This window comes from Pongo abelii, chromosome 11 (genome assembly GCF_028885655.2).
Source record: "Pongo abelii isolate AG06213 chromosome 11, NHGRI_mPonAbe1-v2.0_pri, whole genome shotgun sequence".
NCBI lineage: Eukaryota > Metazoa > Chordata > Mammalia > Primates > Hominidae > Pongo > Pongo abelii.
This window is the reverse complement of record NC_071996.2, coordinates 43,607,830-43,625,559: the sequence shown is the minus strand read 5'-3', so window position 1 is coordinate 43,625,559 and position 17,730 is coordinate 43,607,830. Positions and strand designations below refer to the sequence as shown.

The following is a 17,730-nucleotide window of genomic DNA, read 5'->3' as shown; positions in this document are numbered from 1 at the left end:
AGAAAAACAAGCAATGGGGAAAGGATCCCCTATTTAATAAATGGTGCTGGGAAAACTGGCTAGCCATATGGAGAAAGCTGAAACTGGATCCCTTCCTTACACCTTATACAAAAATTAATTCAAGATGGATTAAAGACTTAAATGTTAGACCTAAAACCATCAAAACCCTAGAAGAAAACCTAGGCAATACCATTCAGGACATAGGCATGGGCAAGGACTTCATGTCTAAAACACCAAAAGCAATGGCAACCATAGCCAAAATTGACAAATGGGATCTAATTAAACTAAAGAGTATATGCTACCAGATTTCAAGATTTGCTATCATCAAAATAGCATAATTTATAGGAAGGACAGACATAGAGATTAACAAAACATAAGGGTACAAAAATATACCCATGGATACTTGGTCAATTCATTTTTGACAAAGGTACAAAGATAATTCAATGGAGAAATGTTAATAATCTCAACAAGTGGTACTGGAATAATTTAACATTTGTGCGCAAAATGATGAACCTTGAGTCATAGATTATACCATATATGGAAATTAAGCAAAAATAAACTACAAATCTAAAACTTAAAATTTCTAGAAGTATAGGCTAAATTGAGTCAGTAATAGATTTCTTAGATAGAACTCCCAAAGCAGGATTTATGAAAGAATACATTGAGATTTGATTTTATAAAATGTAAGATTTTTTTCTTTGAAATTCTGTTATTTGAAAATCAGTAATAAGAGAATGCAAAGAGAAACTATAGGCTAGGAGAAATGATATACAAATCATATATCTCATAACATATTTTTATCCAGAATACATATACACACTCACACATGCACGCACACACACACACACTCCATCTCGCTCTCTCTCTTTCAAAGCTCAATAATAAGAAAACAATCTAATAACAGTCGGCAGAAGATTGAACAGAATTTCTCTGCAGATAACATTTATGACTAGCTAATATGCACAATGAAAAAATCAATAATAATTAGAAAATGCAAATTAAAATAATTGCACAATAGCTACCACTACATATATACTCAAATGACTGAAAATAAAATTAAATTAAAAGCTGAGAAATACGAACTGCTGAGAAGAAGGTAGAGTAGCTGGAAGATTGATATACTGGTAGTAGGATTATAAAAGAATGCAGCCACTTTGGAAAATAGTTTGGTAATTTATTATAAAGTAAAACATCCACTTACCACATAACCCAGCAATCCTATATTTACCCAAATAAAATGATAACCTATATTTACACAAAATCTGTATGTAAATATTTATAGAGACTTAATGCATAGTAACTCCAAACTGGAAACAACTCAAATGTATGTTACTTGTGAAATGAATGAACAAACTGAGGTATGTTTATAAAATGTATTATTACTCGGTAATCAAAAAGGGAGAACTACCTAATACTAACAATAATACAGATTAACTACCTAATACTAACAATAATATAGATGAATCTCAAATACATTATGCTAAGTAAAAGATGTCAGACTCAAAATACTAAACACTGGCTGATTTCATTTATATGACATACTGGAAAAGACAAAACCATTGGGATAAAAACAAATCAGTGATCACCAAAATTGTCAGCAGGGCCAATGGGTTGACTGTAGAGGTGCAAAGAGGGTATTTTGGGGGTGATGATCCTGTTCTGTATCTGGTTAGACAACAATACACATTTATCAAAACTTGCAGCACTGTACATGAGAAAGAATGAATTTTGCTGAATTTAAAATATGGACTTCATTAAAATACCAAAAATAGAACAAAAATGCAATAAAAAAGCATTGCCTCACTGCTCTATCTTCTTGTAAGAGAACACATTGCAACTTTGAGGCCAGTAAGTAGTCTAGCACTAAGCAAAGGATTCTGAAGAAATTCATGTAAGCAGTCCTAAGCAACGGCCTAATCTCTGCAAACCAGTTCACACTGCATTTTACTAGGCCAAAGAAACAGGGGTAAGAGGATGAATGATGTGACACAAATTATCACCATTCTAAATATGTCAAGCATATGTCCTGCTGATAAGAGGAGCTGTCTGGCATGGTAAGTAGCTGTGTCAGCTTTTCAATCTTCAAGCATAAAAAATAGTGAAGTTCTTGTTTTTTTAATGTGCCACATAGGGAAAGAGTAATTTTTTCCTCATTACTATGGTTCTAGTTGTTGGATAAAAGGCATTTTTGTACACGCCTAATTTAAGAAGCAATTTTATTACTAAAATTGAGAATGAAATATCATCCCATTTTGTAAAATGATATCACAGATAATTTATGTATATGGAAAGGTGCTTATACCATTTTGTATTTCCAAAGAATTTCTAAAAGTTCTAATTTACTCTTCAAAACATAACCTGGAAGCATACAAATAAAATAGCACAGCCGTGTTCTCACTGTCTTGCTAAGTCCAATACATGATCAATGTGAGTTATTTGACTGTAGGTCACAAAGGCAGCAGCATAATGCTATTGACTATACAATGGTTGATCCAATAGCTATACACACAAGATAGCAAACAGTGGTTGTTTGGCTTAGAGCTATTTATGTAAACAAAACTAATGAGGAAAAAAGACCTCTATTGGTAATAACTCGTAATGGTTGGAAACTGGTTGCCAACTTCTAATCACCTTTCTCTATTGTCCTGTTTTCACTCTAAGGAAGGTCAGCATGATTTATTTATATGTGTTTCCTAAATCATATACTCGCATACATTTGTGAAAAGGTGTCCTGAATCCCAATGATGTTACAAAGCAAAACAGCCCCTAAAAGCCATGCAAATTAGTATATTTCATAAAAGTTTCTTGTCTAAATTGTAAATTGGCCCATGGTTATGTAGCAAATTCAATGTGGATATACATTGCTTCAGAGGATGATATTTGTGTTTTATAGAAACAAAGAGATCAATGTAGAAAATCCTTATTTCTTATGATTAGTGTCTCACTATCTGTTGGAGATTTTGCTTTCAGGTGAAAAATTTGAGAGAACTTACCAAACAAACAAATGAAAAACTTCTCCAGGAGACATCAAGAGATGACAAAACTACAACCGAGTCATGTAACACCCAAAAATAAAAGCGTAAAAGAGAAAACCCTTCTAATGTAAAAATAAACAGCACCAAATTGCTGATAGTGTGTATACAATACGGCAGGATAACAATAGAAATTCTGTTATACTAAATGGATGATTAAGCTTAAATGATAAAGTAATAAAAAATAATTATGATAATAAAAATAGTTACTATGTGTCAACAATATTTTAAGAACTTTGTATCACTTACCTCATTTAAGACACCCAACAACCTTATGAGGTAGTTTCTATTATTATCCCCATTTTAGAGATGAGGCAAAGCATGTAATGAGAACTTTAGTCATGTACCCATCATCACTCATACGTAACAAACAACCTTGATATCTCAAGGACTCAATACAACAACAATCCAATTTTTCCCTGATATCACAGTCCAGTTGGGTTATCAGTGGTTGACTTCCCAGGTGCTGTTTCAGGCTCTTTCCATTTTGGGCTTCTGCCATCCCAAGGGGTGAGGAGTCTGCTGGATCCCCTGCACCCAGATGGCTGACAAGTGTACAGAGAGTAGAAGATTGTCAGGATGCTGTAAGCATCAGGTCAAGGAGTGGCACACACCAATTACTCTCTACGTTATATTGGCCAGAAGACACAAATATGGCTCCAATCTAACTGGAAGACAACTGGGGAATGTCATCTTTTTATTTCCCTAGAAAGAGGAAACAAGATTGATGCACATTTAACTATTCTCTGCCACACTCACATAGCCCGAAATTACTAAAACAGTTGGAGGTAAAGCACTCTTGTTGCAGAGACCAAGGCCTCAACATAATACTCTACCACCATTCAGAAAACAAGATAAGTTTGAAAGAAATTTCAGTTTTACTATGAATTAATTTTTATCCTTTTAGACTCCCTCTTACTATTTATTAGTAATACAAAGATATCTATTTTTTGACTATGTCTAAATCAAATTGCTTAGAAGTGTTGATGTCTCCAAGCTACCCACTACTTGTAAACTGTTACCTTGAATTTGATAGAGAAGGTATATTCATATTTTAATAACACTCTGTTTTGCAACTTTTCCTCCTTTACAACTGTGCTAAGGGCTGTATTAGTCCATTCTCACATTGCGATAAAGAACTACCTGGGACTGGGTAATTTATAAAGAAAAAGGTTTAATTGGCTCGCAGTTCTGCAGGCTGTACAGGAAGCATAGCTGAGGAGGCCTCAGGAAACTTTCAATCATGGTGGAAGCCAAAGAGGAAGGAGGCACGTCTTACATGGCCAGAGCAGGAGGAAGAGAGAGTGAAGGGGGAAGTGCTACACACTTTCAAACAATCAGATCTCATGAGAACTCACTCATTATCATGAGAACAGCAAGAGAAAAACCTGCCCCCATGTCCAATCACCTCCCTCCAGGTTTCTACCACACCATTGGGGATTACAATTCAACATGAGATTTGGGTGGGAACACAGAGCCAAATCATATCAAGGTCATAAAAAGATCCCTTAAAAACAGAACAAAGTGGATCTGTGTCAGGGGAATCTTCATCAATTGGATTAGATTTGATTTGTGAAATGATAGCTTCTCTCTTTTTATTTATTTATTTATTTTTGAGACGGAGTCTCACACTGTTGCCAGGTTGGAGTGCAGTGGCACTGTCCTCTGCCTCCTGGGTTCAAGCGATTCTCCTGCCTCAGCCTCCCGAGTAGCTGGAACTACAGGCACACACCACCATGCCCGGCTAACTTTTTTGTATTTTTAGTAGAGATGGGGATTCACCATGTTGAGCAGAATGGTCTCCATCTCTTGACCTTGTGATCCACCTGCCTTGGCCTCCCAAGGTGCTGGGATTATAGGTGTGAGCCACCACTTCCAGCGACAGCTTCTCTCTTTTAATCAAAAGGATAGTTTTATTTTATAATGCTGGGGAATATGGATCAGATACTGTGTTTACATGTCTGTGTTCTCACTTGCATATTTGTTTCCCTAAGATACGAGTGGTCTTCCTACTTCAGTCTAAGTTCCAAACCAATGATAATGTTACATAAGCCAATGGCTATGCTTCACGAAAGTCACTGGGTGAAGACTAATGATTCAAGTACAAAATTTTTTGTTGTACTCAAATAAGTTCTCTAACAAAATTAATCTGATATGCTTTTAAGTATATTTATAGTCATTATAGCATTGCATGCAACTAAGCATAAATGCTAAGCAGTTCAAATAGATAACTATAATAATTAGTATTGCCTTCACAGTCTGCCAAATTTTAAATTTTAGTGTTCATATTGTTAGTTCTTCATGTTTCTTCATGATCTGTTAGCAGAATCAATATTTACCATTTCACCTAATATCATAAACTGTTTAATCATCTTGTCATCACTCTGCACATATACAAATCCTCACGCAGGATAAGTCTAATAAACTAAAAGCTAACTTGACCTTGTGTATTTTGCTATTTTCAACTAACAGATCTCCTCCTAACACTCAGAACCATGTCTGAGGTCTGGTCTTTCAGATCAATTTTTCCCCCATTTTGTATTTCTCCTCAACTTTCCATATCACTGCCCCCCTCTTTTCAGTGTTCACTCTCCATCTTCCAGCTATGTCAAGTAGAGAGAGTAGAAAGATGCGATCCATAGTATTTGGATTTTTTACTTTGGATTGACACAGTGGAAAGGTGTAGCTGGGCTCCAGGGATTACATGGAAAAATAATAAATTTGACTCACTGAGTGAATACACCTGCATTAAGGTAGAGACTGAATTAATTAGATCAAATCTCTACCCTCATTCTTTTCATAGTATAACTGACTCTGTTTTCTGTGAGAAACCTTTCCTGCTTCCTCTTTCTGTTCCAACCCCTAATTACATTCACCTTTGTCTTCACTGCTCCCATCTAATGCTTTTTAACACCCTCAATCGATCCTATTAGGAAGCCTAGTGCATTTTACAGGCTTCAGCCATGTTTATTTCTCAATGAATTTAACATTGATTTCCCTGCTTGCCTCTATAGACTACTCTTCTTCCTTAGGTTTTGTGAGACTTTCTAGGTTCTTCACTTATGTACCTTATTATTTTGCAGTTTTTCTTGGTGGTAGTTCTTATCGCTGATACCTCTTCTGTTTGATTTTCACATGAAGAAGTTCTCTGGGTGTTTTTATTTGTATCCCAAATATTCTTTTTAAGGGAATGCTTCTTTACTCTTTAGGTTTCAGTGACAGACTTTATGCTTGTGACTTCCAAATTGATATCTCCACTACAGACTTCTCTTCAAAGATAGGCCCGAATTCTCACTTTCTCCCTGGCTACTATGTTGCCAATATTTTCAGCTAAATATAATCAAAGACAAACAATATTTTCTTCCCAAACTCGTAGTACTTCTGTTGTACTTAATTCATTTTATTAGTACTACTCATTTAGTGTCATTATGCTTTCACCAAGTTTTTGGCCATCTTTCTAGGCAAATATTCATAGTCTTCATTTATTATTTTGCCATTTCTAGTCACTTAGATAGCTTTTCTTCTTTTACTATCTTTCTCTCTACTGTAAGGTACTTTTGAACAACACAAGTCAGAATGTATCACTAGTGTCCTCAATAACCAGCTATGTCTCCTGTTGCCTAAACAGAAAATTCTACTTAATCCGTGAATTAATTCACCTTGATCTGGCTCCAAACAACAAGTCCAGTCTCTCTCTCATTTTTTTTTTTTAACCACATCAAGCATTATAGGTTAGCAATGCAGCGTTCGTTATTGTTGCCTGTGTTTCTTGCATGCTTTCAGGTCTTTCTATTTACTTTCTCATATTGTCCTCTTTACCTAGGCTACATTCTCATTAATTTTCTCTATCAAAACTCTCATACGTTTAAGTCCCAATTCAAATTCAACTTCCTCTACAACTCTTTTTCAGATATCCTCCTGCATATTCAGCTTCTAGATGAATCTTTCTCTTTCTACATCCTACCACTTGTACTTTTATTTAGCATATGTGTTTTGCTACTATGATTTATAAATCTTGTTTTATATTGTTGTTCTGTCCACCTAATCCCACTCACTTCCACACTCATATTGTAATTATTTTTTTTAAATGAATTTTGCATCTGTGGAACTGTAGCAGAGTGATTAGCATTGACTATGTGCTCAATAAATATCACATTGCAATAGTGTATAGATTCAAGCCAATTTTGAGCTGATTCTATCTACATAAAGTGTAGCACTGCTGAAGTGATATCCTTGACTAGGTGAGAGGAGATGGGATTTTTACATATGATTTTGGGTTGGAGCTTTGATTATGAATTCAAGTAACTGTGAAATCCAAGGAGAAGCAGTATATGCAGATGTGGATAGAAATGGAGTATAAATCTGGAAAATCTCTTCTGATTGCTTCAGTTTTCTCAAAGAAGTAAGAAGCAGGATCATCATATATGAGAGAATATTAGGAAGGAGGTTTGCAGTTTTAAGAAGTGAAGATGTGTGAAATAATTGTATGAGAATGCTGAACAGTAATTGAACTAAGGAAATACTATAGATAATTACATTTATACTACAATACCCAATGTTCAGTTTGGAATGTTTCAGGTGTTCTTTTACATTTTGGGCTTTTATTTTTTAATTATAATTTGATTTTATTTCTGTAGCACCAGCTAAACTCATGGCAAATATCAATGTATTTTGAGTCATTTAACTTTGATCTTCAAAACACCTTATTTGCCTTCCTGGGGAAAAGAGTAAAAACAACAGTATCGTAGCAATCTATTTATACCCCTATTTTCAGACAGTCATGCTTCTATCCAATATTTATCTAGTTTAGCGAATCATTTCTGTTAGAAATTGTTTATGCAATAAATGTGCTCCTGTCACTTCATCTCTATTTCATGCTTTTATCATATTGAATCCTAATTTGCTCTGAAGGTTTGCTAACTTTTGCTTTAATCATGTCTTTTCTCAAATAGTTCAGATATAATGAAATATATTATGTTCAGTATTTCTCTAATATTTTTCTACCAATGAAAAATAAAATATTGAGATGAGATATATTCACATTGATTGCTATGAAGGTTACACATGGATTGGTAAATCAAAACAAGCTCTCAAAAGATAGAAAATCAATTGATGTGTCAGATAGGAAAGACATAGATGGCAAAATCAACCACTGAGTTGACATCTTTCCTCTTGAAATAATTTAATTTACCAGAATTTGAAAGGTTTTGTGACTATGAACACAGTAATAAGCTAAAAAGCGGGAGACCAAACAGATTGATCTCAAATTTTATTTACAATAATTCAAGCAAATGTAAACTAACATATTTTAGATAAATATTTTTTTCTAGACCAATCATATAAACTTTCTGGGAGAACAATCAAGACTACACTGTAAAGATTGTGCACTGAGAAATACAAACAATATTTACATATACAGTTAAATATAGAGAATATATTTGTTTTTTCTCTACAGAACTGTTGTCCAATTGCCAACAGCTGAATTGTCAGTATAAATGTACAATGGTCAGAAATAGTACAAGATGTTACTGTGAGGATGGATTCGAAATAAAAGAAGATGGGAGAAGCTGTAAAGGTAAGTAAAACATATAACGCCATCAAATTTTGTTTATAGAGGCTTAGTTAACAGAAACGTAAGAAGACATCTTTGAGCACCTACCATGTGCTCCACAGTGTTTATGTTAACCTTTCTTTCTTGAGATTTAAAAGTTGCCCCCCCAACCAAAACATAAACATTATTATAAGTTTGTGACTCTCAAATTTCAATTTTTTTGCAGTAATTTCAAACTTGGGAAATGTCAACAATGGGAAATGTTCAGGTTAACCACTAACACATTGATCTAATTATTTTAACTTCCTATATGTTGTATGGCTGTTACATAGCTGCAGTCTAGTAGATATGTGTTATTAACTATGTTAGGTTAATAATTACTAATCATGTAATGTTCTTTATAATTTTTGCATTGGTTATTCTGGCAGCTGACATTTTACCCATAGCAATAATAATGTAATAATGAACATAAATATTGATTCCTTTTAAATGTCTGGATTCTTGCTTTTGGGAATGCTTTATAGCAAATATTTATCCTCCAAAATGACTCTCTTCATGAATTCTGAAGAATTTTAGGTTATCTTTCCATTCAGTTGATTCCAATTATACATATATTAATATGTACATGTAACATTCCACAAAGTTAAATGCATTGCTTTGTATGATACTTACTTAGAATCTATCTATATCTCTATCTACATATAATATTTCTAATCTATAATATAGCATATGTCTCCCTCTCTCTGCCTCTCTCTTTCCTTCCGCGTGTGTGTGTGTGTGTGTGTATTCGGGGGATAGCTGCATTGCCAGAGCCACTAATAAAAAGAATACTTTCCAAAGAAATTAGTGCTTTGCTGATTACTTCAAATCTTTGCTCTAATATTATCACTTTTACCTTAGAATCTTAAATTTGAAAGAATTTGTGAGATAATTGTTTAAAATCTTAATGACAAAAATGAGATCCTGATAGTTAATTGACTTAAGTCCGCACATCTTAGTAACAGAATTGGGACTGAAACTCATGTCTGCAGAGTCCACTTAGTCTTATCCTGAAGAGGCTCATTGACTTTTCAGGTACATTTGGGAATTGAATTTTAGTTTGTTGTTTGCTTTGTGTATAGTACCAATTTTATAAAAAAACATTTATTATCAAGTGTTTATCAGACCCAGAGACTGCATAATCTGACCACAGGGAGGCCAAACTCTTATATTTATTTGACTCATGTCATTATGTCATTTTAAAACAACATTTGAAAATCAGAAAGTTGCACACAGAAGTTCAGATGTTCTGGAAAATAAGGGCAACTGTAGATGCCTCATAATCACAGAAATCAGCCAGATAAAAATGGTGCCAGACATGAATGATGCCATTGAACATTCATGCTCTTTCCACTTCCAAACAGCCCTTGCCATTCGTACGTGTTTGGCTTAGATACCTGTTCTGCATTCTTCTCACTCACTTACTACACCTGACTCCTGTAGTAATCAAGATCTGCAGTTCCTTTTGCAAGGGTGGAGCTGAGTTAAATATGTAGATTCCTGAGTGTGGTTAATTAATTGCTTTTATGTGTTTAATTAAGCACATAAAAACAACCACAACCATAATGAATTTCTTCTGTGGAACATTAGTGAAGAATTGCACAGCAATCATTTTAGAAGTCGCAGTGGGAGAGGAGCTCTTTGTACTTTCTCTATACTCCTTGAGAGTCAAGTCTGAGCATCATTAGGCTTTCTCAAAACTGTATTTCCAGGTAACCCTCTGTCTTTAAAGGAGAAAAGAAGACAGCATTACAAGTGATGGTATGCCTATTCCTTTGTGGTCAAAGTTGTGGAGTACCACCTCAGTGCATTCTGGTTAAGTAGAAAGAAGAAAAGAGATAATTGATCATATTGCTCTCCTGGACAGCATAATCATATCCAAAAAACTGAAATAGAAACCAATAATATTAAAGTTGAAAAATCTGTGAAAATAGATAAGAATTTTTACTGCCATCAGTGACAGACTTTACCAAATGCAAGCCTTAATTTCCTTCAGTATTACTGTAGACTTAGCTCCAAACACTGCATTTTTTCTATCGCCAAAAGTGTTTACTTCAAATGAGCCATCCATGATTGCTGGCTGCTTTGTGACTCTGAAGAAACCTGAGTTTATGAATGCCTTACAGATGCATAATTTCACAATTTAAATTGTCTTATGCTACTCAGCAATATTTTTGCTTTCTCATAGTAAACTCTTTTCTTAGCTTGGATATTCCCAGAAGTCAACTCTGAAACAAGGATTCGCATGAATGTTTTCCTTTATTTGCTACTGTAGCTTTCTCTTTTTATTTCCTTTCCTTTTGTTTTTAGGGGGTGGGAGGTGGTGGGGGTGAGAGGATACAGGAGAAAGGCAACCCCATAGTTGGAGCAATTAAGCCAGCTACAACAAAGGGTGACTGAAGCTTAAGTGTGTGGCACAACTCTCTAGCATGAGAGACAAGGGAACTCAGGCATTTATACACCAATTTATGAAGAGCAAATTTGTTTTTTGCTTTTGTGTTGGAGATGGCATTACCCTCCTGGAAACTTAACCAGCCTTGAGTCCTGGCAGAGCTGCTGGTGGGAGAGGAAGAAGGGTTTGGAAGTATGCTCAGGCACAGATAAAGATCCCTATGATTGTAGCATCACACTGAACAATCTGAGGGATATGAGCAGACAGCATCTGCTACAGTGTCCTTGACCATTCCTTTCAATTTCTTCTTTATTCTCTCAAAATATGTTTTCTTAATCTATTCTCTTTTGTCTTAGTCACTGGCTTTATTTTCTGGGTGCCATCTTGTATCACTTCTTCTAATTACTCTCTCTCTTGTCACTATTTACTTGTGTATCCACCCATGCTTGTTTTGCTGTCATTTCAGAAGAAGAGCTTTACTTCTTCTAGTCTTTTTTCATACATATTTAAAGTCCCACTCACTCAAACTTTTGTCTCGACTTGAGCCATTGGTCTATCAATTTCCACCTCTTTCTTATACATCTTTAAGCACTACATTTCCACTGGCTAACACTGTAGTCAATAAATATTCTCACATTTCTTCTATTCTGAAACAAAACAAAAACAAAAATAGAAATACTCACAACAAATATCCACTTTATATCCTATCTTTTCCTATAGCCATCATTCCAGTCCCTTCCTCCTTTATTATCCACAAACTTTAACAATCAACTACATTTACTTTCCCAATTATGTTATTTTCACTTCATTCCTCCCTTTACATCTATCTGGTTTCTCATCCTATAATTTTAGTAAAGAACTTTAAATATCTCTTTTCCCTTAAAGTCTAGTTAAGACTGGTTAAAACCCTCACTTTTATTTTCTAAGGACTTAGAGGCTTCTCAGCATATCTGCAGTTTTCCAGAGCTTCTATATTCTTTATAATCTTGACTCCAAACTCCATCTTCCTATTTATGTATCATTTTGAGACTATATATGGATTTTCTCCACCCCATACCCCTCAACCCAGAAGTAAAACTCAGCTCTTTTCCTAGAGTTTCTACAATTATAAAATCCATGCAAACAAGACAATTTGTATATGTAGTAAGATTTACTGAAGACTTAGTAGGAAAAGGTTTTATATCACAACACACAAATACTTTGAAACGTAATTTTAGACATCCCTGTATTGAAACCCTTATGTTACCCCTCCGCTGGGGATTTTTTAACATGCCAGTTGAGGTTTCTTTATTGTCATATCACTCTGATAACAATCGGGTGGTATTTTTCCACATAAATTCTCTGATTCTCTAATACCAACTGGGTGTCCAACAGTTCAATTCAACTCAATTCTGACATTATCCAGAGGTAATGTAGACTCCATGGGTTAAGGACCTAGTACTGCAAGACTCAGGTACCAGACCCAAGTTCCAGGACTCACCTATAGCTCTGACCAACCAGTTATAAATGTGAGCGTTCCCACAGCCCTCTCCTCAGATGTAGTCATTTACTACAACAACTCACAGAACTCAAGGAAGTATTTTCCTTATGTTTGTTAGTTTATTATAAAGGATGCGACAGCCAAATGGAAGTGATGCATAGAGCAAGGAACAGGCAGGTGGGAAAGGGAAGCTTCTATGCCCTCTCTAGGCACCTTATCCTCCCAGGGCTCAATGTCTTCACCAAAATGGAAGCTCTCCAAGCCTCTTTGTTCAAGAGGTTTTTTTAGCCCAACCCCCAGTCCCCTTTCTTCTCACTGGAGGTCAGGAGGTGGGGCTGAAAGTTTCCACACTCTAATCCACTGTTTGGTATTTTCATGGTATAGTCCAGCCCCCAGTCTGAGACTACCTAGGGGCCCCACCCTGAGTCACCTCATTAGCATAGGCTCAGGTGTATTCTAGAGGAGCTCGTTACGAACACCAAAAGGCAATCCTATTACTCAAAAAATTCCAAGTATTTTTAGGAGCTCTGTGCCAAGCACTGTGAACAAAGGCCAAAGATATATTTTAATTATATCACATCAGTTTAACCCACTTAATACCACAGCTTCAATCCATCCTGTTATCTTTTGCTCTCCTCTTCCTCTTTCTGTTTCTTTTTTTCTCACCCCCTTTCTCCAAAATTATTTACAGGAGTCCCAAATTATCTTCAGTCAACATTCCCAAGTTGTGAGGACGAAACTCAGTTAATAGGTCTAAGTTTGTGTATCTTATCCCATTTAAGGACTCAGTAAAAAGCAAGTTCCATTTAGGATCAGTCTTCCATTTGTGACTATGTCCCCTTCTTTCCCTACATTACATCAACATCAGTACAATAGTGTCCTAATTACTGAATCTAAATGGGAATTTTAATCTTTATCTTATTGGACTTATGCATTGCATATAACCCTTTTGAACATTCTGATATTCCAGAAAAGCTCTCATTCCTTATTTTTTTCTTACAGTAGTCATGAATTTTCCTTCACAGGAGACTGTAGGACTCCTCTTTCTTTCTTTCTGTTTTATTATTTTTATTTTATTTTATTTTGAGACAGAGCCTTATCACCCAAGCTGGAGTGCAGTGTGCAACCTCGGCTCACTGCAACCTCCACCTCCCAGGTTCAAGCAATTCTCATGCCTCAGCTGCCTGAGTAGCTGGGACAAAAAGTGTACACCACCATGCCTGGCTAATTTTTGTATTTTTAGTGGAGAAAGGGCTTCGCCACGTTGGCCATGTTGGTCTCAAACTTCTGGCCTCAAGTAATCTGCACGCCTTGGCCTACCAAAGTGCTAGGAATACAGGCCTGAGCCACTGCATCCCACGCTGACTCCTCTTTCTTGACTGCCCTTTCCACTTTGGTATTCTAGAGTATTTTGCACTAGCCAAGTTTTTCTCATCTCCTCTTCCTCTGTGGGAAATAGCCCTCTCTTTTTTTTAACATCTATTATATATATATGCTATTGACTTCCATATACTCCAGAATAGATCTCACCCTATATTAACAGTTCCATTTCTCAATTGCTTATCGTTACACATTTACTCAAGGCTGCCCTACAGACACCTCAAATTTAACACAGCGAAATCAAACTCGTTATCTCCTCCCATGGTAGAGCCATTCAAATCTATACTTCTTATGTCCTCTATTTCAAAATTGGATCAATTTTCACCTCTGTCACATCCAATCATTTTTCAAATGTTGTCTATTCTACTTCTTACACATTTGAGTCCATTCCCTCTTCATTTCCACTGCCACTGACTTAGTTCAAAATATAACTTCAAAAGACAATTTCTGGGATAAAATTAGCACCTATCTAATTTTCTAGGATCCTTTCTCCACACTTACCAAAGCCTTTATTTCATATGAGTGTTTTTAGTTCTAAAATGCAAAGCTGACCATGTAGCCCATCTAATTAATGCTTTCCCAATGCCAATGTGTAATGTACAATCTTTTAGTTCAGTATGCAAATACCTTCATTATCTGACTCCCAAAGTGCTTTCCCAATTTTATCTCTTCTACCACTTTCCTTCATACACCCTTGCTTCATTTGACTCCTTATGCTTCTTCTTTGAAATCCCCATGATGCCATCCCAATACCATTCACATGCCATTTTGATGAACTGAAATGTCCCTTTCCACTTAGTCTGAGGAAAGCCAGATCACGCTTCACACTGTTTAATATGAAGTCTTCACTTAAGATTCCCCTTCTAATCCTAAGCAGTTTGACTTCCCTGTTTCTATCATAACTCAGGTATACCCCTATTATAAGGAAATGTATAGTATCATAATTATACTTCTCTAGACTTGTCTTACTCAGGTGTAGGGACCATATTTTATTGATTTTGTCTTCTGCAGGGATTAGTACTGTGCTTCATACATAAAACAGGCTGAATATACTTTTGTCGAAATAATTAACTACTGACAGGATGCCTTTTTGTTTGGTCAGTTAAGAATCATTGAGTATCTGTTGTTCATAAAGATTTGAACTGGATACCAGAAGAAGGAAGTATATAGAGAAAATAGAATGAAGGGGTAGAGGAATAGAATGAAGGGGTACAGGCACACACCACCGCGCCTGGCTAATTTTTGCATTTTTAATAGAGACAGGGTCTCACCATGTTGGCCAGGCTGGTCTCAAACTCCTGGCCTCAGGCGATTCACCCACCAAGGCCTCCCAAAGTGCTGGGATTACAGGCGTGAGCCGCAGTGCCCAGCCTATTACAGGAAGTTTCTAATTAGCAATCTAATTTAATTTAATATCTGTAGAGAACTACAGATATTAAAATAAAATTTATTTAAGACAAAATCTTTATTTTTCAATAGGTGTGCTTGATAGTTTCCTCTCTTTAAAGTAGTGAGTGTGATTTGCACAGTGTGGCTCAGAACTCTTATTTAATCTGTTGATTGAAAACCGCGTTACTAGTCTAATTCTTTGTTAAAATAGTGAAAAAGTCAGTGTCATAAACACTGGAAATGTTCAACAAATATTAATTGGAGTGTATTTTGTACCTTTGCAAAAATATCCAAAGACTTCTAGCCTGCCTATCACAAATACAAATAAATCTTCTTTTAAAATATATGATTTGATATTGTTTGATGTTTTATCTCTGTAAATATCAAGGCAACAAAAAGTTTAATTTTTAATTAGTGTGGTTTTGAAAAGACTTATTGGAATTGGCTTTTCCTTAATAGTCTATTTCCAAAGTTCAAAAATAAAATTTTCTTCAAGGAGAAAAAAAAGTGCCCGAGATAAAGCTGCTTAGAAATGATGCCAATTTTCCTTTTAGATCAAGATGAATGTGCTGTTTATGGTACATGCAGCCAGACCTGCAGAAATACACATGGATCCTACACTTGCAGTTGTGTGGAAGGCTACCTAATGCAGCCAGACAACAGGTCTTGCAAGGCTAAAATTGGTAAGTTATGACCATTTATTTTTTGTCTTTCCAGAATTACTTGTTTCCTTTTTACAATTCTTTTTCATTAGAGATGTGGTATAGCAGAAATACGGACTTTGAAGAGAGAGATTTTCTTTCATTTTAATACACTTCTCTGTAGTTAGGAATCCAGAGCAATTCTTTCAGTTGCCACTAATCATTATAAAACTCCTTCCATTACTCCTTCCAAAAATGAAATTCCTTCCTTCCTTCCTCCCTTTCTTTTTTTTTTTTTTTTTTTTTTTTTGAGATGGAGTCTCACTCTGTCACCCAGGCTGGAGCTGGAGTGCAATGGCACAATCTCAGCTCACTTCAACCTCTGCCTCCCAGGTTCAGGCAATTCTCCTGCCTCAGCCTCCCAAGTAGCTGGGACTACAGGCACACACCACCGTGCCTGGCTAATTTTTGCATTTTTAGTAGAGACAGGGTCTCACCATGTTGGCCAGGCTGGTCTCAAACTCCTGGCCTCAGGTGATTCACCCACCAAGGCCTCCCAAAGTGCCGGGATTATAGGCGTGAGCTGCAGTGCCCAGCCTATTACAGGAAGTTTCTAATTAGCAAAAATCTGTTCAAAAGATATGGATTAATTGATTTGAATTACCTATCCTCTCTCCTGGGCTGCTACGATAGTTTCCTAACTGGATTCTGTGAGCTTCTGCTTCACCTCCAAAATTAATTATTTATATAATAAAGTGATTTGCTACTAAAACATAAACCAAATCACGTTGTTCTTTTGCTTCAAATCTCCCAATAACTTTCACCTACCTTGAAAATAAAAGCTAAACTCCTCACAGGATCTCTAAGGGCCTAATGGCCTGGTATCATTTCCCTTTCCAATGTCTGATCTTCCACTGCTCTTGTTTCATCATCAATGCCAGCACACTTGTGTCCTTGTCCTTCTTCAACCGTGTTGCTTTTTTATCTGCCTGTAATGATTTTTCCTGTGATATTCACATTAATGTAGCCTCCTTATCACTTGAGTCTCAGCTAAAATGTCAATATTCAGAGTGACCTTCCCAATCTTTTCTATTTCTTGGTATATACCCTCTACATCACGAAGTTATTTTCCAGTGTTATTTATGCATACCTACTCTATCACCATATAATTTCCCAGTTTTATTTTCTTTATAGCATTGCCATTTGAAATTAATTCATTTATGTATATTTATCGCAGGATTTCTCCAGAATAATATAAGCATTATGACGGTACAGAACTTGTTGGATTTGTTTACTGTTATTTCCTCAGTACTGATCATTGCCTAGAACATATAGGTTCTCAATAAATATTTGTGGAAAAAAAGGGGAAGAAGGAAGGAAGGAGAGCAGGAAGGAAAAAAGGAAAAGGAAAGGGAGAATAAACTTGTCTTGCTAATTAAAATTACTAAAATGAGTGCTCCACTCTTAAGTGTTCACTTTTCATGTTTCAAAATGGCCTTTTACTGCTAGCCTGCAAACAAAGCCTGTAGTTTCTACACAGTTTTCAGCCTACTCAGTAAGTAAACAATCAGTAAGTATTGTTGATTGGCTAATGAAATAGCTTTGAGATGCACTAGTCACAATAAGATAATGCTAATGATTTTGTGGACTGAATTAGCTTGAAAATAACATAAGGAAATACTACACAGAATATTCCATCTGGCTTCTTCTAACTTTCTCCAAAGGTAGTTTCATATCAGGCATTTTCAAATTATGATGTATTGATGAATTAATGGGTGCCCTCACCCTCCCTTATTAGAAATTGGTAAATTAAGCATTAAATTTCT

General features: G+C 35.7%; 1 protein-coding gene across 1 annotated transcript in view; it reads left to right on the top strand.

Annotated features, from left to right (window-relative positions):
- The window catches only part of LRP1B (LDL receptor related protein 1B), a 1,899,171-nt gene that overhangs the window by 876,718 nt on the left and 1,004,723 nt on the right, over positions 1-17,730 (top strand). Inside the window, exons 4-5 of the mRNA XM_024243817.3 lie at positions 8,488-8,607; positions 15,818-15,946. Coding sequence (XP_024099585.3) covers positions 8,488-8,607; positions 15,818-15,946 — 249 coding nt within the window. The remainder of the gene's footprint in view (positions 1-8,487; positions 8,608-15,817; positions 15,947-17,730) is intronic.